The sequence below is a fragment of the Felis catus genome, chromosome D1 (genome assembly GCF_018350175.1).
Source record: "Felis catus isolate Fca126 chromosome D1, F.catus_Fca126_mat1.0, whole genome shotgun sequence".
NCBI lineage: Eukaryota > Metazoa > Chordata > Mammalia > Carnivora > Felidae > Felis > Felis catus.
The window spans coordinates 8,492,277-8,519,140 of record NC_058377.1 but is presented as its reverse complement, the minus strand read 5'-3'; the positions used below and the strand labels follow the sequence as shown (position 1 = coordinate 8,519,140).

Here is a 26,864-nt window from a genome sequence, read left to right as displayed (position 1 = left end):
GTAGATTTTGGAAGGCAGTGTTTTGGAGGTCAATATGTTCGAGATCTGCTTTCTCTGAAGATGGACACTGTCCCTGTCAGTGATGACAGACTTGCTCTGTGCGTGTTTTACAGGGCACGACCTGTTGCTCACACATGGCCTCCAGAGGCAGGACTCCGTGGTCTTCCTGACTCCCACTGAGGATTAGAGGGGAAATTGGGGGGTGGGGTGGGGTGGGGGGGGCGCTCCAGGAGCGGCCGCCAGGGCGGTGTGTTTTCAGGGAATTTCAGGGAAGCAGGGTCACCGGTACGGGAAGGGTCTTGCTTACTTGTCATTGACAAACGAGTACATTAACAACCGCTCATCGATGAACTTCTTCCACTCTGGTTTTTCATTGGCCAGGTCCCTGTAGTTGTCATTGGACACGATGACCCCGTCCGACTCGAAAGCCAGCTTCACGATGAACCTGTCGTCATAGCACACCACTCGCCTCCCCTGCACTCGCCTGGAGGGCGTGAACACCAGGATCTTCTCCTTCTCTAATTTGCGCAGGATTTCTTGATCTGCAGGAACAATCAGGGTGAGATTTCAGGAATCAGCACGTACCTAACACACAGGGCTATTTTTGTGCAACGTGAGCTTTTAAAATAGGAAATGGGTTTATGTAATCATTAAAAAAATTTTTTTAACGTTTATTTTTGAGACCGAGACAGAGTATGAGTGGGGGAGGGACAGAGACGGAGACACAGAATCCAAAGCAGGCTCCAGGCTCTGAGCTGTCAGCACAGAGCCCGATGCAGGGCTTGAACCCAAGAATTGTGAGACCATGACCTGAGGTCGGACACTCAGCTGACTGAGCCATCCGGGTGCCCCGTAAGTCGTCACTTAATTAGGATAATCTGCACTGTGTGGACAGAACTTACTTGTATCTCCCTGTATTTGTCCCTCAGGGTTGCAAGGCTTGAAAAAGAGCCCAAAAAAGTGAGCTTAGAACGGTTTAAAACTTGGAAAGAATAAAGCTTAATGAGAATGTGCTGGGCTGTCTGCTACTACAGAAGGTTTTGCTGGAGAGCTGGGGCCCCGGGCTGTGGCAGGCACTTGGCTTCTCTCACACTCGCGCTCCCCGCTATTCTGACAAAGCAGCTCTGCAACCGAGTCCCCCCCCTCCCCCCCCCCCCCCCGGCCTAGCCCTGCCCCCCACAAGTCTGTTGGTTTGTAGTTTTGTCTTCTAAGCAGTGGGACTAAGTGGGACAGTCTGAGAAGCTTTAGAAGTAGCAGAGGCAGCAAGGGGGAGGGTCTCAGGCAGAAGGCTCACAGAGGAGGCAGGAGTCAGAGCTGTGGTTACAGATGTGGCCACTACACGTCTCGCGTCTTTTCCTGTGAAACGTGTGGCAACAAATGACGACAGCCTGACAGGGGCTGGGCCGAAAGAGAAGAGATCAGAAGTGATTCCAGGGGAGGGGTGCTCAGTCAGTTAAGTGACGGATTTCGGCTCAGGTCATGATCTCACGGTTCGTGAGTTTGAGCCCCGTGTCAGGCTCTGAGCTGGAGCCTGCTTCAGATTCTGTGTCTCCCTCTTTCTCTCTCTGCCCCTCCCCAGCTGGCACTGTTTCTCTCTCTCTCCTCTCAAAAATAAACATAAAAAAAAAAAAAAGGATTTTAGGGGAGAGCTGCCATAGAAAAAGAACAGGTAGAGGAAAGCTCCCAACGTCTTGTGCTGGAACATTCTTATGGCCCTTTGTAATGGACCCGTGTAGTGTTTTTGTTTTTTTTTTTCTTTAAAGGTGCCAGAGTTCATATTGTGATTCGTGATAAAGATTCTCCCCCAACCATCCCTTCTTTCTACTTTTGCTCTCACACTTCGTGTCTTCCCACCATTGTTTGTACTGGCACAGAGTCATGAGGTCATGACTTTTTTTTTTTTTTTTTTAAGGCTACTTCTCCATGTTTATTAACTGGAATGGCTAATTTAAAAAAAAAAAAAATCGCTCTCTCCAGCGACTGATCACGGCTGTGCTATGATACCATGCTATGGTATGTGAAGCATCAACCGCCACCAGCATTAAGAAGGACCTCTCTTCGGGAAGCCATCAGTCACTGGAGGAACATGCAAACCAAGTAAGCAAAGGCTGGAATTGCCACAACAGAAGGATGAGCAGGGGACCCGGGAGGAGGGAACGCAAGAGCCATTAGGGGTCTGCTGGCTCTGACGCTGGCATACGGATTTCAGTGACGTTCCTGACATGAGATCACCGAGACCAGAAGGTTGGTGTAGAAAAGCGGCAGAATAGAAGTGGTGGAAACGGGGGTGTTCTCATCAGCGAATCATGGGTAAATCTCGGGTTCTGGCACTTTCTGTATCCGGCAGTCATATCTTATTGAGCCGGAGAGGCAGTCGGTCGGGTGGGAGAAGTCAGTGAGTCAGAGAGTTGTCATGTGGCAAAGCACTCAGCACAGTGCCTGGCGAGTTCTCAATAAACACCCTTCTTCAACTTAATTTGAGATAAAAATCGCAGAAAACCAATACAAAATCAGAAGCCTGGTCTCAACTGTAAGACTTATCCTACTCTAATTATTTGTGCTTCCCTGATAGAAGAGACGTGGTGCCTGCCCTCAGAACGTTTATGGCCACGGCCTTCGGCACGGTAGCAGATACTCCGTAAGCGTCTGCAGAATGAAGACATGAGATACTCTAGAGATGCATATTCTGGGGTCCTCCAGGTTCCTGACTGTGTTCATGAATAACCCTGGTACTTGATCTGTGGGAGTGTTTCCTCATACGTGGTATGCCACGAAGCGACTGAAGAAACCAGTGTGGTGGCCTAACGGTCATCTTGCTTAATCTGCATTTTCTGTAATAGCTAATGAGGTAAAAAGGACACTGATTAGGAAAAGAAATCCGACCTTAAATAAATACGGGTTCAGTATGGTTAGTAGGTTTAAGTGGCTCTCAGATTCCTCACACAGTCCCTGATACATAGCTTGGTGCCTGGGAAGTAAGTGTTAACTTGCCGGAAGGCTGGCAGACACACTAGTCTGAATCTTTAGGTGACAACTTGCAAGATTTGTCATGTTTTTAAGACGGTGAAAAAATAACGGACTGTTAGCCAGGTATGACCTGGTTACAGGTTTTAGTTACAACGATGTCCCTGAGGGAGAAAACCCCTAACGGCCTTTAAGCGACCCCTGAACAGCACAGGACTTAGGGTACTTGCTGACCCCAGACGCGGTCGAAAATCCACGTAACCTTGGACTCCCTCAAACATGACTACTGTAGGCCAGTCGACATGTATTTTCTTTGTTGTGTGTATTATACACTGTATTCTTCAAGTAAGCCACAGTGAAGACGGTCCCGTGAGAATTACACGACCGTATTGTAAAAGGTCGGCTTCAGAGTGGACCGGCGCAGCTCAAACCGTGCTGGTCAAGGGTCCGCCGTAGTTGCGTGCATTTTACAAAGTCAGCCGCAGCCTGAGGTGTTCCGGAGGCTTGGCAGGCTGGCCTCTTAAACCCAGCCACTCTCCCCCTCCCTGTGGTCATTTCCCCTCCTTCTTGGGCTCATGTTCCTCTCGTGCTCAAGCTTTCCAGGCATTGACATGTTTCAATATGTTTTCTTTTTCCATTTAGCTTTCCCCCGATCACTGAAGTATTACAAGTTCCTTGAGCAAAATGAGGAAAGGTAAAGGGAAATACTAAGAAGTGGGGAGAAACAAAACCTCACGAAGTCATGACGCAGAGTCAATTAGCGTGAACACTTCGGCTAGTCGTTTTCTGCGTATTGTGTCCTCTCCATCGGTGATCTACGTACACACATGCATGTGTATACGTGCACATGTACACGCACACAGTAATAAATCCTTTCACGTAAAAGACCACTTCCTCGGATCGTTAGAAGTTCTGCCCAAATACTCGCATACTCTGACTCCCCGAACCGTTCTAACGAAGGTAGGGTTTATTTCTATTTTTTTTCTACTACAAGTAACTTTGTGGTTGTAAATCTTTGCCTGGAACTCTGCTGATCTTCTGTGGACTTATTCCTGGAAGGGGAAATAGTACATCCGAGAGTATTAATATTTTAAGACCAAACTGCTTTTTAGAAAAGTTGTCACAAATTCCGTTTCCACAGCAGTGAGGGAACAGCTCCGGTCGGGCACTGAGTCTGACCAGCGTTTCAATCTCTGCCAATCGGCTGGCTGAAAAATAAGAGTCGTTTGAGGTTGCACTTCTTGAACGACGAATGTGCTTGACCTTTTTCCTCTCACGGGGCACTTGAATTCTGTTGTGAGCAGACTGTTCCCACCACATTACCATTTCTGGGAGGGCTCTGCATTGCTTTTACCAATGTGTGTGAGCTCTTGATGTGTTAAGGACATAAGGTCTTTATTTGTTGTACTTTTCTCCCCTTAAACACGGTGACTTTTCTTATTTGCCTCAGAAGGTTTCCCAAAACACGCAAGTCTAAATTTTAATGCAAGTACGTGTCATTTCCTTCCTAATGTCTTCTAAAAATGTTACATTTAGAAAGCTCTTCCCAGCCACTGGGAGACGATTGTGTTGTGAAAATTCTTCAACTGTCTGGAGTTTACTGTCACATGTTATAAGAGAAGGATCTAAATATGTATATTTTCCCCAAGAGTTATCCAGTGTCTTGGTGCCCCTGGTTGAATTTATGCCACCTTCTTCCCGTGACAGTTTATACAGAGCAGGGTCTAATTCCACAGCTCTGGACTCCTCCATATCTTGTCTATCTGTTCTTAGGCTAGCTTAATAATGGTTTCATGATTACAGATAAAATTAGAGTCTTTATTTAATCTTCCCTTCAGGTACGTGGCACGTGGTCTCTCCGTTTGTTTTTGATTTGAAAATGTCGTTTTCTTCACGCAGGCTCTTTAGATTTTGTTCATGTTGGAGGTGAAGAGAGGGGCAAGAAGGGTTGTACGTGGACAGAGAATCACTTAACTTGAGCAAAATGTTCAACAGTCATTGACAGTTTTTGCCTGAAACTCACACATTTAAAAATTACAAAACAGTGCGAAATAACAGATACTTGATTGAGATCAAGTCGTTTCCTTCTACTTGACCCCAGAGAGCATACCTCCAGGGTGTTACAGGTCTGTTTTGACCAGGCACTCATTTCATACAGCAGGTGAAAACACGGAGGTCCAAAGATGTTCATTCAGCATGATGCTCCCGGTCAATGGCTGGTAAGTATGTGGCAAAGCCAGCATTTCACAGGTCAAAATTTCACAAAATTTGAAGTAAAAAGCTTCCAAGTTAAAAATGAAACCCCGAAACTGGCTATGGAGCAAGGATTGCTGTTTTCTTAACATAATCAGATAGCTTGTAAACTCACCGGCAACTCTGAGGTGTCACCCAAGAGAGAGTGGCCGTCACACGCACTGACTAAACAGAAACAGATGAGTGTCTCAGTGAAACACCTGATAGTGCCCGACACCTGCACAGGTGTGCATGGAAGCTGCAAGCCAACAGCTGACGGGGCTTACCTGTGATAAGAGCATCAGGTCGGGATTGCTCCTTCCTCCAAGCGGGAACAAAAACTGTGATATCTTTGTGGCCTCTTTCCAAAAACCAATCCACTGCCAATTTTATTCCCCGGCAGGAAAAGACTTCTTTGTTTCCATGGCTGAAACATTATTTGAGAACACGTTAAGACACAACAAAATCTAAAGTTACAACTTCATTCAAATTTGTAAACAGAAATGATCCCCTAATGACAAGAGTCATGCATTTCAAATTTAAGATGGAGTTGTATAGCTCAGAGAAACATTCAGGTAAACTGAAAAGCTGAAAATCTGTGAGAAAGAAATAGGAAAATTGAGATTAATTGGTGGAGAATAAAAAAAAAAGTTTTTAAATGTCAGTTGCAAAGGTTAACGAGTCTGAAAGTTACAAGCTCTTTTAAATCAGGACAGGAAAAAGGGAAGACTTCACCACCACAGCAAGAATTTCAGTCAAATGTAAAAAGCAGCCACACAGAATAATATCTATAAACGGAAAATCACGCTTACAATGCTTAATCTCCTACAAGAGACACTTCCCGTGTTCTTCCATGAAAAGACACCTGGTTTCTGTTTAACACTATTGTGCCCGACAAGGCTTAATGATGACAAAAGGGCATTCAAAATTGGATTAAGCAGTCTTAGTGCCTAAAAAAAATGCTCAAATAAAAGTGCAGTCACTCAATAAATATTTAGCACCAGGCTCTGCCTGTGCATTTTAATCTAACTCAAAAATAACACTGATACAGTTTTTAAAACTTTGAATGTAATGATTGTTTTTTTTGTTTTTTTTTTTTTTTTTTGCAGCTTGAGCTCCATAATGGAGACAAATATTCTTTACTTCTTGGTGCTAAGGAGGGGGTGAATCAAGTAAGGTAAGTAAATGCTCTGTTCATTTTTAGCACAAACTGAACATTAGGTGTATTAATATAGTCTCGTAGACTCCTCCGAGGAAGTACTGGAACCATCTATATCATCCTTTTAAGGATAAAACAGAGATAGACCGACCTGCCCTGTAGATACCGAAGGCTGGAGATGCAGACTGCAGTGTTAATACTCCACGTTCCAAAAACCGGGCTGGGGCAAGGTTAGGGGCAGAATCAGAGGCAGTAAAGTTTCAGAGAAAGGGATACAGGAAGGGGGAGTCTGAGGTCCTATTTCCTAGGTAAGAAGGGCTACACGATGGTCCTGCCGATGCCCCAGCAAAGGACAAAGTGATGTTGAGTTTCATAGAAAATACTCAAATCAGTCTTTTGAAAAGCTATAGGAAAGAATGGGATCATCCCTTAAGAGACTATATATACCGTTCCTAAATACAAACACTCGCTAAAAACTGACCGTATTTTTATTTTGTATAAATGCTTTGAAATCTAAGTGTGTTGTACTTTGCTAGTCCCGAATGACACCTGGTTTACTGAAGCTTGTGCATTTTACTGCTTCTGCCTCTACATGAGCACTTGCTCCCTGGTGACTTCACTTGGGAAGGGAAATGGTCACATTTTACTGCAGAAATAGAAGATTCTATCTTCTAATTAAAGAATGTTCACAAAATGTGTGGCAACAGCAAATCATTTACAGTCACAGAACAGAGATTCTCCAGATGCTTCAAGGGGTATCAGGCCCCGCAATCCTGATGGTAAAGGTTGTTGTCCTCTCCTTGTCCCACACCCCCCGTTGCCATCCGACCGGCCCAAGGCGGGAGGGGACCACACTGTGAATGATGCACAAGGACATAAAGAAAGCCTGGTTTCTGAGCAGAAAGACATGCACCTATCTCTCGGACCTTGTTATTTCACAAAAAATACTTCCCCCATTTTAAGAAACTGTAGTCAAGTTTTCTGTTAGTTGTAGCTAAGGACATCCTTGTCTGCTTTTTTAGTTGTACCATAAACTAAAGAAAACTTGGAAAGCTCTTTTAATGTACAAAAACAGAGGGATAAAAAAGTTATTAAACAATGGTAAAAATGAATTCACAAAAACGAACAGTAAAAACGAATTTAGGATAGGAAGCTATCCTAATTGTGAACTGAGTAATGGAAATGATGAACGGATTACTAGAAGAAAAAACAGTAATTGAACGATGAAGCAGAAAACATTTAGTGAGAATATAGATGACTGGCTCCATGACAAGCTTGATCTCATGGACATGCACAAGACCCTGCAGAGAATAAGAGAAAAATCTTTTCAAGACCATGTGGAAGATTTATAAAATTGGCTACGTACTATGCCACCGAACAGATTTCCACAGACAGGGCTGTATCCTACCGATAATATTCTTTTACAGCATGTTATTACACTGAAGATACAAGGTTGTAGTTAAAAAATTTGTACTGTTATACAGTAGCAAGCCAATTTAAAGTTTTAATTAACAAAAATCCTATTTGTAAAAGTAACAAAAACTAAAGTCTAAGGAGGAAAAAGAGAGGCAAGAGTTTTATAGAGAAAACAAAAAGAGAAAGCCTATAATGAAGGCATAAGACAAGACCTGGGGACGCCTGGGTGGCTCAGTCGGTTAAGTGTCGGACGTGGGCTCAGGGGATGATCTCATGGTTCTTGAGTTCAAGCCCCGTGTCGGGCTCTGTGCTGACAGCTAGGAGCCTGCTTCAGATTCTGTGTCTCCCTCTCTCTCTGCCCCTCCCCTGCTCAAGCTCTGTCTCTCTCAAAAATAAATGTTAAAAACAAACAAAGGGAAGACATGAATGAAAGGAACAATATACCATTTTCATGGATGGCAAGACTCACTTTATGTAGACAACAATTCTCAAATGAATCTGCAAGCTCACTGAAATTCCAATAAAAGCCCTCCAAAGGATTTTTAGGGAACTTGAGAAGCTCATCCTAAAATTGCTATGGGAGAAGAAAAAGGCCAAGAGTATTAAAGAACAAAACGGGAGGAACTTCCCCACTAACGATCAATATGTAGCATAAAACCAGTGATATCCAATCAAGGTTATATTGATACGGGCAAAGATTAAAAAAACGTAACAGAAAAGCAAGCTGAAGGTGAGACTTGTGTATAGGTGATATTAGAAATTAATTTGAAGATGGACCATTTAACAAATGGCACTAGAACTGGGAGTTTATATGGAAACCATAAAATTGTATTTTTTAGCTCTTACCATAGACAAAAATAAGCTGTAGATCAAAGATTCAAATATGAAAAATACCAATAACTTTGAAAGAAATTACAGGATACACGGACATTAGGATGGGGAAATACTTCTTAAAGATGACATACAACTGTGCGTTATCAAGGAAAAGACGGATGAACTTGAGTACATAAGACTTTTTATGTAAAAGCATGAACAAAAATGCATATGCATAAACAGGCCATAGATTAGAACAAGATATGTGCAACATACAGAGCCAAAAAGAAAGCTAGGACTCAGATTATGTAAAGTATTCCTATACATTGAGAATAACCATTTTTTTAGGGCAAAAGATATGAACAGTGAATTCACAGAAGAGGAAACCCAAATGACCAACGAACATATGAAAAGATGCTCAATAGTGAAGAAATGCAAATTAAAGCCCAAAATGAGACACCACTTCACACCCATCAGATTGGAAAAAATAAAGTCTGCAAACACCAGATGTTGCCAAGGATGTGTGAAAGTAGGAACTCATACATTACAGGTGGGAGTGTAAATTGGTACAACTATTCAGGAGAACAATTTGGCAATACTTGGTAAAGTTGAAGGCGTGCTTTTCCTAAAACATAGTAGTTCCATCTCCAGGTATAGTAACACCCCACACTAATGTGCAATCATATTTAATGCAATTAGCAATTGGCTCTCATGCTTGACCCAGATCAGAGCTCACGTGGGGGCAGGGAGAGGCAGTCCAAGTGCTGATGTGAACAGTGGGTCTCCCAGCCTCTGGCCCTTTTCTCAGCCAGTCGTCTCCTGATGGGATCAAAGAAATGAATGCTAACCATGAAATCCCTGGAATGGTGGCTGTTGTCTTGGAAGTGCCCTCCAGCCCCCAAGGCCCAGAATCATCCCCAGAATTATTAAAAGCCCGAGCAGAGAACTACTCGGTGGTTCCGAAGTGCAGATGGGACTTGTACAGACTAGGAGAGCTTCAGGAGACTGAACTTAAGGTAACCTTCCTGAGACATGTTGAAGGATGTGACTAATCACAGGTGCTGGATACAATAGAAAGGGCAACTGTAGGAGGTTCTGATAAGGAATTAGAAAAACAGAGTAAGCCTGACTAAAAAATACATGCAAAACAGGACGTCAGAGCAAGCACAATGTAGCTACTAGGGCAAATGAACTATCTGTTGAATGTTTATCAAAAGAAAGTAGGATGATGTTTAAGAACTGAAGCTTTAATTCCATATAAATAGAGAAGACTCATTACAGTCTGTAGTCATTTATGGGCTATGTCTGCATGCATTTTCTCTGTAATAAAAATAGCTAATTCTATATTTATGAATTGGCATATTCCATTGGGCCTTGATTTTTTTTTGTTTCAACAATTTGGCAATAAAGACGGTACACCTCAAGTGAGTCTTTGTGATGCTGAATTTGTTGGAACATTTGTGGCCACCTGTGATTACATAAGAGAGCCTGAATGTCTGACAGAATGTGTCCTTTTGACTCAGTTCGACTGGGTTCCCAGGGAGAATTTGAAACTCTTCCTGCAAATTCTGAATTACTACTGAGCAAAACGTGTAATACAGGCTTAGAGTTCACAGGTGATTCACCAATACCCGGGGCCTACCAGCAGGTGTCTTTCTTAAAAGGCTTCTTTTACTCTGTCATGTTTGGAATCAGGATGCTTATAAAAATCCTGCTTTGCAGTGGCCACAGAAAGGCTCAGATGAAGTAGAGAAATTGGTATATTTATAAGGATTTTTAGAAAAACCTTACTGAAAATAATAAAAGGAGTACTGGTATCTCTGAACATCAGGAAATTAATGAAAAGATGAACTGGGACAGCCATAAAGAATGAATAAGAAACCCAAGGCTCCTTTCTCCTAGTTCTCAAAGCCTTCTCTGCTGTTCCTCCTTTCCCCCTTTCCCCTCTTTGTCTGGAACTGAGAAGGAGACAACTTTTTGGATGGATACTTCCCAGTGGCTTCAGGGTCTGAGGATAACTTCCCTCTGGAAGAAGGAAAACTGCTGGCCTTACCCAAATGTTCTCATGTGAACTCTACCTCCAAGATCCCCTACATTCATCATGCAAAACACAGGGCAGCAGAAATGATGAAGAGGAAGGAACAAGGAGTCTTGCGAACTGGGGTGAGATAAAGTATCCGGCTGGCAAACGGTTGCCCTGATAACTAGAAAGAAAGGGGAGACAGGAGTCAGGCTACCAAACAGTAAGATGAAACTGGCCGGAGAGCCATACAAAGCAACTTTTCATCTCAACATGGGGAAGATCAGCCTTCTCCCTTCGGAGCTGCAAGGACTCAAGGGCGTTGAGAAGTTACCCAGCACTGCTGGGTGGATCAGACAGGGAAAGAGCCCAGGTGCCCTTTTCATGGCTGACATTCTCCATCTTCACTTACCTTCCCCTGCTCTGCAGATACGTGCAGATATGTACCAAAGTCCTCTACAGCAGGTCTTCAGTCCTACAGCCCTCCGCAGGAAGACGGATACTGGCTGCCTGCCTGGGGTGGTGACCCTGCACGGCTCTGCTTGATGCATGGAACAGGAATGACATGGAACAGGAATGACGGGGGCTAAACATGAGCCCCCCCTCCCCCCCACAACCGAATGCCTTGGCCTCGGGCATCTCCGACAATGCAGGCTGTTCCTGAAGCCTCACACACCTGCTGGGAGGCACTGCTGGTGGCAGTCTTTGAAATCTTTCTGAAAAGGTGACCTGGGAGACGCCCTGGGGCTGCGGCTGGATGAGTCTTCCACCCGTTTTCATCTGTGATTCACAGATGCATTTTCCAGACCCATGGGCATGGATTCAGGGGCAGATCAGAAGAGACCCTTAACCCTCTTCGCTTTTTTTTGTTACCTTGTTACTGAAATGCAGGCACAGGTAAGAGACAAAGTTCTTCACATACTGGCGTTGGGAAATGATGGAGAAAGGTGGAGGCAGAAAATCAGACACATAGGTCAGTGGAACAGAACAGAGAACCCAGAAACGGACCCACAACCGTATGGCCAACTAATCTTTGACAAAGCAGGAAAGAATATCCAATGGACTAAAGACAGTCTCTTCAGCAAGTGGTGCTGGGAACATTGGACAGAGACATGCAGAAGAATGAGCCTGGACCACTTTCTTACACCATACACAAAAAAACCTCAAAATGGATGAAAGACCTCAATATAAGACAGGAAGCCATCAAGATCCTCGAGGGGAAAGCAGGCAAAAACCTCTTTGATCTTGGCCACAGCAACTTCTTACTCAGCACGTCTCCAGAGGCAAGGGAAATAAAGCAAAAATGAACTACTGGGACCTCATCAAAATAAAAAGCTTCTGCACAACGAAGGAAACCATCAGCCAAACTAAAAGGCAACTGAATGAAATGGGAGAAGATATTTGCAAATGACATATCAGATAAAGGGTTAGTATCTGAAATCTATAAAGAACTTATCAAACTCAACACCCAGAAAACAAATAATCCAGTGAAGAAATGGGCGAAAGACACGAATAGACACTTCTCCAAAACTGACACATGAAAAAATGCTCCACATCACTCATCATCAGGATTATATGATCAAAACCATAATGAAATACCACCTCACACCTCTCAGAATGGCTAACATTAACAACTCAGGCAACAACAGATATTGGCGAGGATGTGGAGAGAGAGGATCTCTTTTGCACTGCTGGTGGGAATGCAAGCTGGTGCAGCCACTCTGGAAAACAGTATGGAGGTTCCTCAAAAGAAATTGAAAATAGAACTACCCTATGACCCAGCAACTGAACTACTAGGCATTTATCCAAGGGATACAGGTGTGCTGTTTGAAAGGGGAACATGTGCCCCAATGTTTACAGCAGCACTATCAACAAGAGCCAAAGTATGGAAAGAGCCCAAATGTTCATCGATGGATGAATGGATAAAGAAGATGTGGTATATGTGTATGTATATGTATATACACATATACATACCTACATGTATATATACATACATATATACATACACACACAATGGAGTATTAGTCAGCAATCAAAAAGAATGAAATCTTGCCATTTGCAACTATGTGGATGGACCCAGGGGGTATTATGCTAAGCCAAATTAGAGAAAGACAAATATCATATGACTTCACTCATATGAGGACTTTAAGACACGGAACAGGTGAACATAAGGGAAGCAAAAATAATATAAAAACAGGGAGGGGGCAAAGCATAAGAGACAAATATGGAGAACAAACAGAGGGTTACTGGAGGGGGGGTGGGCTACATGGGTAAAGGGCATTAAGGAATCTACTCCTGAAATCATTGTTGCACTATAGGCTAACTAATCTGGATGTAAATAAAAAAAAAAAAAATAAAAAAAATAGAAAAGAAACATGTCTTCATCCAACCTTAACCTTTCCCTGTCCTTGCTCGTGTCTGCAATTTGTATGGACTTTTCCTGTTTCACCCAGGCCCAGAAACACACACGATGGTGGGTATACCTAGACACCTGTCCACTTGCTCTTTCGCCTGTGAGGATCCTGAGCAGCACGTGTCCCTCTGGTGTCCCCCAATGCCATTAATCTGTGGGGAAGAGACCCGCTGTATAGTATTAAGGGCTGCCATGTTCTGTACTACAGGCAGAGTACTTTGGAAGTTGGAAGCCCCCGAGAGACCAGGCACCTGACTTAGTAGATACTTGTGGAGTGTCTGCCAGGCCGTGGGCAGAGTTTGAAGAAGACAGGCTTTGTAACATCAGTGGCAACTACGAAGCCTCAATTTAATAAGCCACAAGCTGCAGATTTCTTAGTCACTGCAACTTCCCCAACAGCTTTGTGTAATTCACTGTAGAGATCACTTTGCAGACCCAACAGCAGAGAAGGATACTAAGTTCGGGCCCAGGTGACGGAGGCCCAGCGACTTCTGTGGAGGGACTCTGACTCACAGACACGAGCAACCCCCTGTGAACTGGACCCTGGAACCCAAGGGGGAGCTAAAATAGATGCAGATCATCTTGGCGTATTCTTCCTAAGACTGGCACTGTCCTAACTTTTCACTCGTAAATTCATGGTCTCCATATCTAACAGAACTATCTTTATTCATATGTACCTCTGTAACAAATTTGAAAAGTACACAGTTTGGTCTTCAACAGGACAATTCCATAAACACTCAAAATAACATGACTTGCTATGTAACACCACCACATACGCTTCACAATGGAGAATTAAAGTAAACTTCTTGATGTGTCTTTAGATTAGTCACCTCTGATGATTAAAGGGCTATAAAGGCATACTTTGTAATAGAAAAATTCAGGGCACTACGTACTGTAATGTAGTTTGCCACAAAACAAGACTGAGAAGAGGGGGCTAATGGGCCAACTGTTCCATCAGCAATATGCAGGAAATAGAATGTCCTATATTATCTCTCAAGTTATATATGCACATATCATTAACTGGGTTAACCAAAGGATAGGAAGGGTTACTTTAGAATTCTAACTTCTAGGGGCGTCTGGGTGGCTCAGTCGGTTGAGTGTCTGACTCTTGATTTCAGCTCAGGTCATGATCTCATGGTTTTTGAGTTTTAGCCCTGCACTGGGCTCTGTGCTGACAGTGTGGAGCCTGCTTGAGATTCTCTCTCTCCCTCTCTGCCACTCCCCTGCTCATGCTCTCTCTCAAACATTAAAAAATAAAAGTTTAGGATTGTAACTTGTCATCAGTGGTAGACAGGAGGATTAACTGAAAAACACAGAAATCTAAAAATGGAATGAGGGATCTATTAAAAGGGACTGCTTTTCAATTCTTTTGATGGCACTGAAAGGAAAACAGATGAGTCCCTTTTTCATGATCTTATCTCTTCCACATTGATTCTGCTATAGGGTGAGTGTTTGTTTTGCATTAACATGTTATTTGTGTTGCCTGTAAAGAAGGCTGCAGGGAGGAGGACGAGGAAGGCGCAGCACGAGGATCCTGAGCACGGTCCCCTCCCGGGAGGCACTGGCACAACCCCTCCACTTCGTGGAGACCAACACAGCAGGCAGGCATGGGGAAAAACACCCTAGTGTGGCGGCGACCCCCCAGTGGGAGGGGACCACAGGAACAGTTATTCACTAAGGAGGGAGGCGACCAAGGAGGGCATACCTGGCCCTGGGACCCTACACTGAGAAGTCAGGCCACCAGAACGTCAGGCTTTGAAAACTGGTGGGGCTTCACTCTGGTGGGGGGGGGGGGCGCTCGAGGGCTGTAGTAAATCGTGTCTCCTCCCTTAAAATGTCAGCATGCTGTATTTCTTAGCCCAGGACACAGCAGAGAAGCAGCAGGTTGCAAAGTGCCTGGGATACATGCGAAGGGTTACTAATTTGGGAAGTGTACGTAAGGGGCAGGGATCTGAAGGTGCTCTGGACACCGGTCTCCTTGCTCTCCTTCACTCTAGCTGGCCCAGTGCTTGCAGGAACCAAGTCAGACACCGCACCTACCTTGCCAGCCCTACTCTTCCTGCCCAGATATTCCCCTGAGGACTCACCCCACCCAATGGATAGCCCTGGTCAGGACCGGCACCTCTCCATAGCAGTTTTTCCCCCGGGGTTGGGGCACTTAGCCCCACCAACCAGTGTACCTACACTGCAGCCACACCTCTCAGTCAGAGGCACCAAGGACAAGCCCTACTGATCATGTGCCCACAGCAGTGGCGCTGGTAGTCTTTGCAGACAGCTGGGCTGAAAGGCAGTTCTGCTCACCGTAGCATCCAGAGGAGTTGTGCCCAGCCACAGCAGGAGGGTGCACTGTGCTTCTGGACGCCACAGAATGCCTCGTACACGAGGCCAGGAGATGTAGCTGACCTAACACGTAGTAACACACACGGTCAGACAAAGGAGATGGAGGAATGTGATCCAAAAGCAAGAAAAAGACAAACCCCAGGTAAGGAGTTAGACAAAATGGAGATAACCTATCTACCTGATAAAGAGTTCAAAGTAATGGTCCTAAAGACGCTCAATGGATGACAGTCCTAAAAATACATGAACTCAATGAGAACTTCCACAAAGGGAAAATACAAAAAAAGAACCAAAGCTGACAAATACATTGGCTTAATGAAAAACATACTAAAGGGAATCAACAGCAGATTAGAGGATGCACAAGAACAGATCCGCAAGCTGGTAGACAAGGCAATGCAAAGCACCCAAGCTGAAGAGTAAAAATTTGAAAAAATGAGAGGTTGAGGAATCTCTGGGACGTCAAATACGCTAATGTTTGCATTATAGGGGTCCCAGAAGATGAGAAAGGGGTAGAAAATTTACAAGAAAGAAGACGTGAAAACTTCCCTAACCTGGGAAAGGAAACAGACCTCCGGGTTCCAGGAAGCATAAAGAACCCTAAACAAGATGAACCCAAGGAGATCAGAATTGAAGGAAAAAGAGTTTCCCTGCACAAAGAAAAGTTAGAGGAGTGCATCACCACTAAACCAGTCTGAAAAGAAATATTAAAGGGACTCCTTAAGTGAAAAGAAAAGGCCCTAACTAGAAGCAAATTAAGAAAAAACTTCACTGGTAAAAGGAAACTTAATGGTAGCAGATCAATCACTTATAAAGCTAGTACAAAGATTAAAAGTAGTAAAATTATATCTACAAAAATTAGACAAGGCACTTGAAGTAAAATAGGACATAAACATAACATGGAGTAAAAATGTAGTTTTAGAATGTGTTAGAACTTAAGTGACCATGAGCTTCATATATAGCATCCTAAGTATATAGCAATCTCATGATAGTCACAAACCAAAAACCTGTAATAAATACACACAAAGAGAAATCCAAGCATAAGGAAACCGAAGCATAAAGAAAATCATCAATCACAAGGAAAGAGCAAGAAAGCAGAGAAGTACTATAAAAACAACCAGAGGTGCACCTGGCTGGCTTAGTTGGTACAGCACGTGACTGCTGAACTCAGCATTGTGAGTTTGAGCCCCATCCTGGTAATAATGATTACTTACAAATAAAATTTTAAATAATAAAGAGAAAATTAAAAAAAAAATACCTGGAGACAAACGAAAATGCAAACACTACAGTTCAAAATCTTTCAGATACAGTAAAAGTAGTTGTTAGAGTCAAGTTTATAGCAATATAGGCCTATCTCAAAAATGAGAAAGGTCTTAAATAAAAAAATCTAAACGTATACCTAAAGAAACTAGAACAAACAGGAATACCTGGGTGGCTCAGCTGGTTAAATGTCTGACTTCAGCTCAGGTCATGCTCTCACAGCTCATGGGTTTGAGCCCCACAGCTGTTAGCTCAGAGCCTGGAGCCTGCTTTGGATTCTGTCTCTCTCTCTCTCTCTTTCAAAAATAAACATTAAAAAAAAAACAAAACAAAACCCAAAGCTAGAAGAAGGAAGGAAACAATACTGATCAGAACTACAGACTAAAACAGAATAGGAAAGATCAATGAAGCTAAGAGCTGGTTCTCTGAAAAAGATAAGATTGGTAAAACCTTAGCTAGGCTAACCAAGAAATAAGAGAGGACTCATGAATGAAATCAGAAAAAAGAGTTTACAACTGACATCACCAGAATACAAAGGATTATGGGAAATTACTCTGGAAAATTACATGCCAAGAAAATGGGTAACCTAGAAGAAATGGATCAATTCTTAGAAACATACAATCTTCTAAGACTGAATCAGGAAGACACATAAAATCTGAACACACTGATTACTGTAATGAAACTTAGTGATCAAAACACCGTCAAAAAACAAAAGTCCAGGAACATATGGCTTCACAGATAAATGCTAACAAACACATAAAGAACAGTAAATCCCTCTTACAAAAAACTGATAAGGAATGCTTCCAAATACATTCTATGAGGTCAGCATTACCCTAATCTTAAACTAGATCAGGACACTGCAAAAGAAAAAAAAATAGACCAGTATCCCTAATGAAAATACATGTAAAAATCATCATCCAAATATAAACAGAATTCAAATCTAAGTTAAAAGGATCATCCATCATGATCGAGTGGGAATTATTCTATGGATGCAAGGATGGTTCAATACCCACAAACCCATCAGTGTCACACACCACATTAACAAAAAGAGGAAGACAAACCACATGATCATCTCAACAGAGGCAGAAAAAGCATTTGCCAAAATTCAGTATCCCCGTTTGTGATAAAAACTCTCAACAAAATGGGTACAGTGGGAACATACCTCAAGGTCGTAAGGGCCACATATGGCAAACCCACAGCTAACATCATACTCAATGGTGAAAAGCCAAAAGCTTTTCCTCTAAGATCAGAACAAGACAAGCACATCTGCTTTTATCCCCCACCCCCATTTTTTTCACATTTGTATATGGTCTCACTAATTGTTAAATACCACAGTACTACTGAAACAAGAGAGCTGAGAAAACGTGTTTTTCATTCACATTAAACATCAAGTAAAATTGTTAGTAAGATACAGTTTCGCTATTTTTAATACCCAGTAAATGAGGTACATCCAGGTGTTGGCTTGTTATTCCTGACTGGCTAATGGTCTTTTCATTTAAGGATGGGCTTCTAGCCACTCTTACCTGACCCAATTCCTGCACCCTTCTCTCCCTCTCCCTACCCGGGACGAAGGCCCAAGACAGAAGCTTCTCAAGTTGAGGACCAGTGTTTGCTGTCACACTGACGGATTTAGGAATAGACCCAGGACACAACTTCGGCCAGTGAGAATTTTCACTATTTTCTCTGGAGCTCTGAGGAAAAGACCATCACCTATTTCTTCTTCTTTTTTTTTTTTTTTTTTTAATTTTTTTTTCAACGTTTATTTATTTTTGGGGCAGAGAGAGACAGAGCATGAAGGGGGGAGGGGCAGAGAGAGAGGGAGACACAGAATCGGAAACAGGCTCCAGGCTCCGAGCCATCAGCCCAGAGCCCGACGCGGGGCTCGAACTCCTGGACCGCGAGATCGTGACCTGGCTGAAGTCGGACGCTTAACCGACTGCGCCACCCAGGTGCCCCACCTATTTCTTCTTTTAAGGATGAGGAAAGGACAAGTAGCTTGTGGGGCTATTACAGAAAGAGTCTGAGAATGACAGTTACACGGGAGAAAGCAGAACCAAAGGATCATGGGAAAGACAGAGTCACCTGACAAACTGTGGGCTCCTGAATCCCACCTGGACAACTGCGACCCGATCCCTTATCATTCCCAGTTACTGAAACAATAATATTGTTTTAAACAAGCTAGCATAATTTATTCTACCAAGGCCAGCATGACCCTGATGCCAAAGCCAGAAAAAAAAGACAAAAAGAAAATAAAAGAAAAAAGAAAAAAAAAGACAATTACAGAACAATATCCTTGCTGAACAGACATGCAAAAATCCTCACTTAATTATCAACAAACAATTCAATAATACATTAAAAGGATCATTCACCTCAATTTATTCCAGGGATGCAAGGCTGGATGATTTGCCCCATTAGCAAAACGAAGGATAAAAAAACCACACAATCATCTCGATAGATGTAGAAAAAGCGTTTGGCAAAACACACATCTGTTCATGATAACTCTTAACAAAGCGGGTGCAGAGGGAACATACCTCAATATAATAAAGGCCATCTGTGACACACCCACAGCTAACATCATACTCAATGGTAAAGAAAAAAAACAAAAAACTTTCCCTCTAAGATCAGGAATAAGGCAAGGATGTCCACTCCCTCACCACTTTAATTCAACATAGTATTAGGAGTCCTAGCTAAAGCAATTAGACAAAAACAAAAAAAATCAAAAACAAAAGAAAACAAAAACAAAAGACATCCAAATTGGTAAGGAAGAAGTAACAGTCACTATTTATAGATGGTAAGATATTACATACAGAAAATCCTAAAGACTTCATCAAAAACCCATCAGACTAATAAATGAGTTCAGTAAAGTAGCATGATATAAAATAGCTGCATTTCTATACATTAATAACGAGCTAGCAGAAAGAGAAATTAAGAAAACAGTCCCACTTGGGGCGCCTGGGGGGCTCAGTCGGTTGAGTGTCCAACTCTGGCTCAGGTCATGACCTCATGGTTTGTGAGTTCCAGCCCTGCGTTGGGCTCTGTGCTGACAGCTCAAAGCCTGGATCCCACTTCGGATTCTATGCCTCCCTCTCTCTCTGTTTCTCCCCCACTTGCACTCTGTCTCAAGTTGTCTCTCAAAAATAAATAAAGAATAAAAAAACAATCCTATTTACAACTGCATCAAAAGGAATTAAATACTTAAGAAGAAATCTTCTTTTACATGTTTATTTTTGACAAAGAGGGGGAAAGAGAATCCAAAGCAGGCTCCGTGCTGTCAGCACAGAGCCCGATGCGGGGCTTGAACCCACAAACCGTGAGGTCATGATCTGAGGTGAAATCAAGAGTTGGAAGCTTAACCAACTGAGCTACCCAGGTGCCCCAGTACCTAGGGAGAAATTTAATCACAGAGATAGAATATCTGTACTTTGAGAACTGTGAGACACGGATAAAGGAATAAATATCGTTAACATGTCTATATTACCCAAAGCAGTCTTCAGGTTCAATGCAATCCCTATCAAAATACCAACAGTATTTTTTTTATAGAACTAGAAAAATAATCCTCAAATTTGTCTACAACTATAAATGACCCCGAATAACTGAAGCAATGTTGAGAAAGAACAGCAAAGCTGTAGGTGTCCCAATGCCAGATTTGAAGATGTATTACAAAGCGATAGTACTCAAAATAGCATGGTAGTGCCACAAAAAAAGACACATAGATCATTGGAACGAAGTTCAGAGCCCAGAAACAAACCCACATTTCTACGGTCAATTGATCTACAACAAAAGGGGCAAGAATATACAAGGAGGAAAAGACAGACTTTTCAGTAAATGGTGCTGGGAAAACTGGACCACTTTCTAACACTGTACACAAAAATAAATTCAAAATGGATTAAAGACCTAAATTTAAATCCCCAAATCATAAAACTACTAGAAGAAAAGATAGGCAGTAATCTCTTGGATATCGGCCTCAGCAATATTTTTCTGGATTTGTCTCCAAGGCAAGGGAAACAAACCCAAAATAAAAAGCTGGGACTACATCAAACTAAAAACCTTTTGCAGGGGGTGCCTGGGTGAGTCAGTCGGTTAAGCATCTGATTTTGGCTCAGGTCATGATCTCGCAGCTTGTGGGTTCGAGCCCCGTGTCGGGCTCTGTGCTGACAGCTCAGAGCCTGGATCCTGCTTCGGATTCTCTGTCTCTCTCGCTCTCTGTCTCTCTCCCACTCGTGCTCTCTGTCTCTCTCAAAAATAAACATTAAAAAAAATCCTTTTCAAAGAGAAGGAAACCATCAACAAGATAAAAAGGCAACCTAGGGGCGCCTGGGTGGCGCAGTCGGTTAAGCGTCCGACTTCAGCCAGGTCACGATCTCACGGTCCGTGAGTTCGAGCCCCGCGTCAGGCTCTAGGCTGATGGCTCGGAGCCTGGAGCCTGTTTCCGATTCTGTGTCTCCCTCTCTCTCTGCCCCTCCCCCGTTCATGCTCTGTCTCTCTCTGTCCCAAAAATAAATAAAAAATGTTGAAAAAAAAATTAAAAAAAAAAAAAGGCAACCTACCTAATGGGAGAAGTTATGTGTACAAGAATATATCTTATATCTATCTAAAATATATAAAGAACTTGTACAACTCAAAAACAAAAACTCTACAAATAATCCAGTTAAAAAAATTGGCAGAGGAGCTAAGCAGACATTTTTCCAAATAAGACATAAAGATGGCCAAGAGATACATGAAAAGATGCTGAACACATCACTAACCCTCAGGGAAATCAAAACCACAATCAGGGATTACCGCAAGCCGGTCACAATGGCTAGTTTCAAAAATGTTAGTATCAAAAATGCAAGAAAGAACAAGTGTTAGTGAGGAAGCAGAGAACAGAGAACCCTCGAGCACTGTTGGTGGAATTATAAATTGCCATAATCTGGCCACTATGGGTAACAGTATAGACGTTCCTCAAAAAATTACAAAAGAAGTACTATACAGTCTACTGATTCCACTCCTGGGTATTTACTCAAAGAAAAAGAAAACACCAGTGCGAAAAGATACATGAACCCCTATGTTTATTGCAGCACTATTTACAATAGGGAAGCAACCTAAATGTCCATCAGAAGAATGGATAAAGAAGATGTGGGGTAGATAATACAATGGAACACTCCTCAGCCTTAAAACGTATACTGGCCATTCATGAAAACACGGATGGACCTAGAAGGTATTATGCTAAGTGAATTAAGTCAGACAGACACGTTCTTTGTGTGCAAAGAACACACTGGTCATCACCGGAGGGAAGAGATTTACGGGAAAAGGCAAAAGAGGTGAAGGGGACCGAGACAGACACACTTCAAGCTATAAAATAAGTCACAGGGAAAAAAGTACACAGGCAATAGAGTTGATAATATCCCAATAACTTTGTATGGTGACAGATGATAAGTACACTGAGTGTGGGGAGCCTTTTCTAATGTATAGAATTGTGGGGTCACTATGTTGTACACCCGAAACAAATACAGCATATGGCAACTATATTTCAATAAAAAAAATAGGTGATTTTTATTCTCTTGTTTTGGTGTTGATGTAGCAAGCACAGGACTTACAGGATCAAAGGAAAGCTCTTCAGGCTTAAACAAGTCTTTCCATAACTGATCTAATTATAAAAATAATACCTAGAAGGTCATACTAGTAATAAAGTAGCACAGCTAATTATTGTAACAGAAACAACAGCAGTTATAATACCAGGACTGCTCAACAGGGATGGCTCTTAGGGAGTGGGCCAATATGGTGAAAATGACCGACCTTTGGGATGAGACAAGTGATCAGGTATCTTTACCACTTTTCTGTGTGACCACGGTGAGTCACCCTGAACCTCAATTTTCTAATGTTTCAAATGGAAGTCAACCTGTGTACCCTGCGGGTGGGAGACGAACAAGGCAGCGTCCGTAAGGCACCCAGGAGGGCGCCAGGCGCATAGAGAGCCCTCGTCACCTCACTGGTGGTGACAAACCAGTGCCGCTACTCTCTCGTGCCCCTGTAGTCCTAATTTGTAAAAAATGGAAAACACTTACTTTGGAATGAAAATGCAACTGATAAAATAATCTCACCAGTAACAGTAAATTGTGATTTTGAGGGAAATGTATTTGATGTACAGAGATCACCACACTGAGTTTTCAAAAGAAACAAAAAGTAATCAAGCTCATCAATCAGAGGACTGAAAAAAGGACACTTGCCTTTTTTTATAACCTTCTGTATATCATTTTTTATTTAAGTATAATATATGACCTAGAAGTATGCTCTCCCCTCCACTGGAAGGTCCAGGGAGGATTATAAAACTCCTAGGGCTTTAATGGGTCATTATATCAAGCTACCTGCAAGGATACAAGTTAGCAGGGTTTGTCAGTCAAGTGCCTACAGTGAAATATGTAAGAGCCAAAGGTATCCCTTTAAACTAGAAAACCATATTTGAATCTTTTGTACTAAGTCCTTGGAGTTTAGACTTAGTTATGTGGCAAGAAGTCAGGGTGCACAGGACGTTAATGACAGAATCGTAATATGATAAAACTAATAAAAATATCGAGCACTAAATTATTAACATAGTCAGGGACTCTTCAAATATTTGACTACTTGATTTTTTTTTCTCAATTTTTAGGCCCTGATCATACACAGGCCATACTGGACATATGAAAACAGATTTAAAAAAAAAATTTTTTTTTTTAACGCTTATTTATTTTTGAGACAGAGAGAGATAGAGCATGAATGGGGGAGGGTCAGAGAGAGGGAGACACAGAATCTGAAACAGGCTCCGGGCTCTGAGCTGTCAGCACAGGGGCCCGATGCGGGGCTCGAACCCACGGACCGCGAGATCGTGACCTGAGCCGAAGTCGGCGCTCAACCGACTGAGCCACCCAGGCGCCCCTATGAAAACAGATTTTAATTTTTTTTTTCAACGTTTATTTATTTTATTTTATTTTATTTTATTTTATTTTATTTTTTTTGGGACAGAGAGAGACAGAGCATGAATGGGGGAGGGGCAGAGAGAGAGGGAGACACAGAATCGGAAACAGGCTCCAGGCTCCGAGCCATCAGCCCAGAGCCCGACGCGGGGCTCGAACTGACGGACCGTGAGATCGTGACCTGGCTGAAGTCGGACGCTTAACCGACTGCGCCACCCAGGCGCCCCGAAAACAGATTTTAATTTTAAAGAACTCTTTAAAAAATGGCTTTAAGACCTTCTTCACTAACATATTTTTTTCATCGTTTTCTGATTATGGAAAAGAATGTCTCACGTCTATCCTATGTTCCTTAAGCAGGCAGAAAAGAGTGGAGCTGGATAGAACCTTGAATATGGAAAGAAGAGAAAGTTTTGCTTTCTATCACTCTGGAGTCTAATTAAATTTTATGTTGTATGAGAATGTCTAATTAATTCCAGGTGCTGCTTCACAGGAATCCAAAATTTTCTTTTATCCTGAAGGTTCATACGACTGACTGACCGATGCCAATTTTGGCACTCGTACAGCTGCTCAAGTTTATGATCTCTGATCTTTTTTCCGATAGGCCAAGATCACTTGGAAGCTAAACCTGGTCTTGAGGATACTGCACGTACCACCGGAAACTACATTGTTAGAGATTGTTAGTAATCTCTAACCATCTCTCCCTTGTTAGAGAGTACTTAATCGGTGTTCACCAGACTGAATGCCCAACTTCCACACTGTGGCTCAGAGACCCTTCGAGGCAGCAGGGAAGAGGATTTTTAAGTGGGAAACAAAGCTCTGCCTATACCACTCAATTCAAACGGAACTCTGATTTTGTTGGTTTTGAAAATGGGCTTCCTGGGGCGCCTGGGTGGCTCAGTCAGTTGAGCGTCCGACTTCGGCTCAGGTCATGATCTCGCGGTCCGTGAGTTCGAGCCCCGCATCGGGCTCTGTGCTGACTGCTCAGAGCCTGGAGCCTGTTTCAGATTCTGTGTCTCCCTCTCTCTCTGACCCTCCCCCGTTCATGCTCTATCCCTCTCTGTCTCAAAAATAAATAAGCGTTAAAAAAAACAAATTAAAAAAAAAAAGAAAAAGAAAATGGGCTTCCAGCAAGATTTGCAGGGTTATACTGCTTTTAAGAAAATACAAGTCTGAAAAATCACTGATGGAATAAGGAAAATATTCAACGCCCAAATTGCGATGAAATATATGAAATGTAAAACAGTTTATCATTACCCTCCACTTGGTTACAGATTTAACGGCAGGGGGGCCAACAGAGTTTTGAGAATGGAGAAGTGTAAGGAAAAAGGGAAGGAGAAAGACTGTGTTGACTTTATGAGGTCCATTATTTGAAGCCAAAATTAGTAACAGGAAGCACACCTAGTTAATCTCGATCCAAGTGCTGAAGAGAACGTATCTATTAAGTACATGTAAAGAGGTCTTCAATTTCAGCAAAAGTAGGGAACATAGACCCTAATCACTTTTTCCTTTTTCATATAATTGGGTAACATTTCCCATGTCTTATCATTGGGAACACTGCTTAGGTGATCTTTAATTAACTTCATTCACAGGTAATAGGATTACTAAGGTTGCTGATTGCTAGGTTACGGTTTAAACACATCTCAGATAACAGGAAAGTTTATGGACCACTGGCCTATTAAAACTCATGACTGATGACCACATCTGTGGATTTAAGATTATAAAGAGATACAGTGGAATATAACTACTACTTGTCTCTGTCGTATTCCACACTGATAGAATTAAAAACAGAAAACTAGTCATGATTCTTCGATTCTTTTTGTAGTCTCTAAGGATGTTCTTTACAACAGTAAGAGAAATGGGACACGGCCAGCTAGCCTGTAAGTAATACCCAGGATACTCACTTAGGGGGAAATTAAGCTGTCCTTTAATTAAAGGTAAGCCCCGATTAAGCTGGGGCGTAAAAAGCATTCCGCTGAGAGGCTATCTAGTAGAGATACAATGTGAGCCATACACATCATTTTAAAAGGCATGATATAGCACGTTTTACAAGGAGAAGGAGGCTGAGACAATTTTGGCAATATTTAACTCGACTTATCAAAAATGATCATTTTAACACAACCAACACAGAAGTTAATAAATTTCGCACACTTTTCCAAAATGTGGTATGTATTGTACGTTTACAGAATATCTCAATTTGGACTAGGTACCTTACAAGTGCTCAAAGCCACACAGCTCCGTTGCACAGAATTTTGATTTGTGTTGAGAACCCAAACCAAATACAAATGAACTCTGGCATTTCGCAGTCTGTTAGTGCAAACTGAACACCTGCACTAGGTGTCCAGGAGGATTTTACTTTATTAATCGGGGGATGTACTTCAATGGCAAACAGGCCCAAGGACAAGGAATCCACCAGATAAGTGGAGGCAAATTTTAGAGCCTGGGTAAAATGACCTTCAGTATTCAAACTGACAACTGAAACCAGTTCTCCAGTTCACAAAACCTCACAAACCAGATTAGATACGTGAAAGCCTTTGTGGTTTGAAAAGATCAGAAGCTAAATCACGTTTATCAAGAATACTAAACTCTGCTTGTAGGTTATAAATATCTGGGTTTACCCCATTAGTCTTGATGTAAAGAAAAGTTATCACAACTTACACATATTCTCTGCTCACACTCTGACTCTAAAATCTGTATCTGATTTTCGTTCACTCTTTAAGGAAACGACTTCAGTGTTTCACCTGGAGAGCTTGTCTACATCCCTGTTAACTAACACCAGCTGGTTCTGATCACAAGCCTTATTTGGGGGTGGAGGCAGAAATGGTTAACGTCTCCATTCTCTGCCCTTTGATTAGTGTACGAGAGCAATGAATATTCTTAGTTCATCCTTTTTTCCAGTTGTCCATCATTTAACCTTTGCATATATTTTCAAATATAATTCTGTCCCCTTCTCTGCAGTCTCAGTGCTGAAATCCTTCTCTAAACTTCTCTACAGAGTGAACCTGTTCAAGGCAAATTTCATATACCACTCTTCCCTTATGTAATTTTTTTTGGTGGCTCCTTATCATTATCAGTGAGGCAATACAAGCATGGACCCTACTGGCCAAAAGTGGTCTACCTGAGATTAGCAGCAAAGAAACTATTTATCTTAATACTCTGCACAAAAATACACCAATAAAGGCTACCTACCACTCAGGAGATTTGATCTAAACCCAGAAATTCTGGTTCCCTGACCAAGATAGAGGACTTGCCATGATGCGGGGGAAGGGACAGGGAGGATTTTCAATAATTCGTTCATATCAGAAAGAAAAGGCTGGTGTGCCTCGT

At 42.4% G+C, this 26,864-nt stretch overlaps 1 protein-coding gene and 1 long non-coding RNA gene across 6 annotated transcripts in view; one reads left to right on the top strand and one right to left on the bottom strand.

The window, feature by feature from the left end:
• Window positions 1-26,864, bottom strand: part of ZC3H12C (zinc finger CCCH-type containing 12C) — an 87,989-nt gene that overhangs the window by 9,752 nt on the left and 51,373 nt on the right. For all 5 annotated transcript variants that reach the window (XM_045038259.1, XM_023239075.2, XM_023239072.2 and 2 more), the window contains exons 3-4: window positions 5,484-5,623; window positions 308-542 (exon numbers count right to left, since the gene is read on the bottom strand). In XM_045038259.1, coding sequence (XP_044894194.1) covers window positions 308-542; window positions 5,484-5,623 — 375 coding nt within the window. The remainder of the gene's footprint in view (window positions 1-307; window positions 543-5,483; window positions 5,624-26,864) is intronic.
• On the top strand, window positions 421-8,047 carry LOC123380320. Its single transcript, XR_006585889.1, has 4 exons — window positions 421-559; window positions 1,913-3,924; window positions 5,123-5,183; window positions 6,306-8,047. It is a non-coding gene; the product is annotated as an uncharacterized LOC123380320 (long non-coding RNA).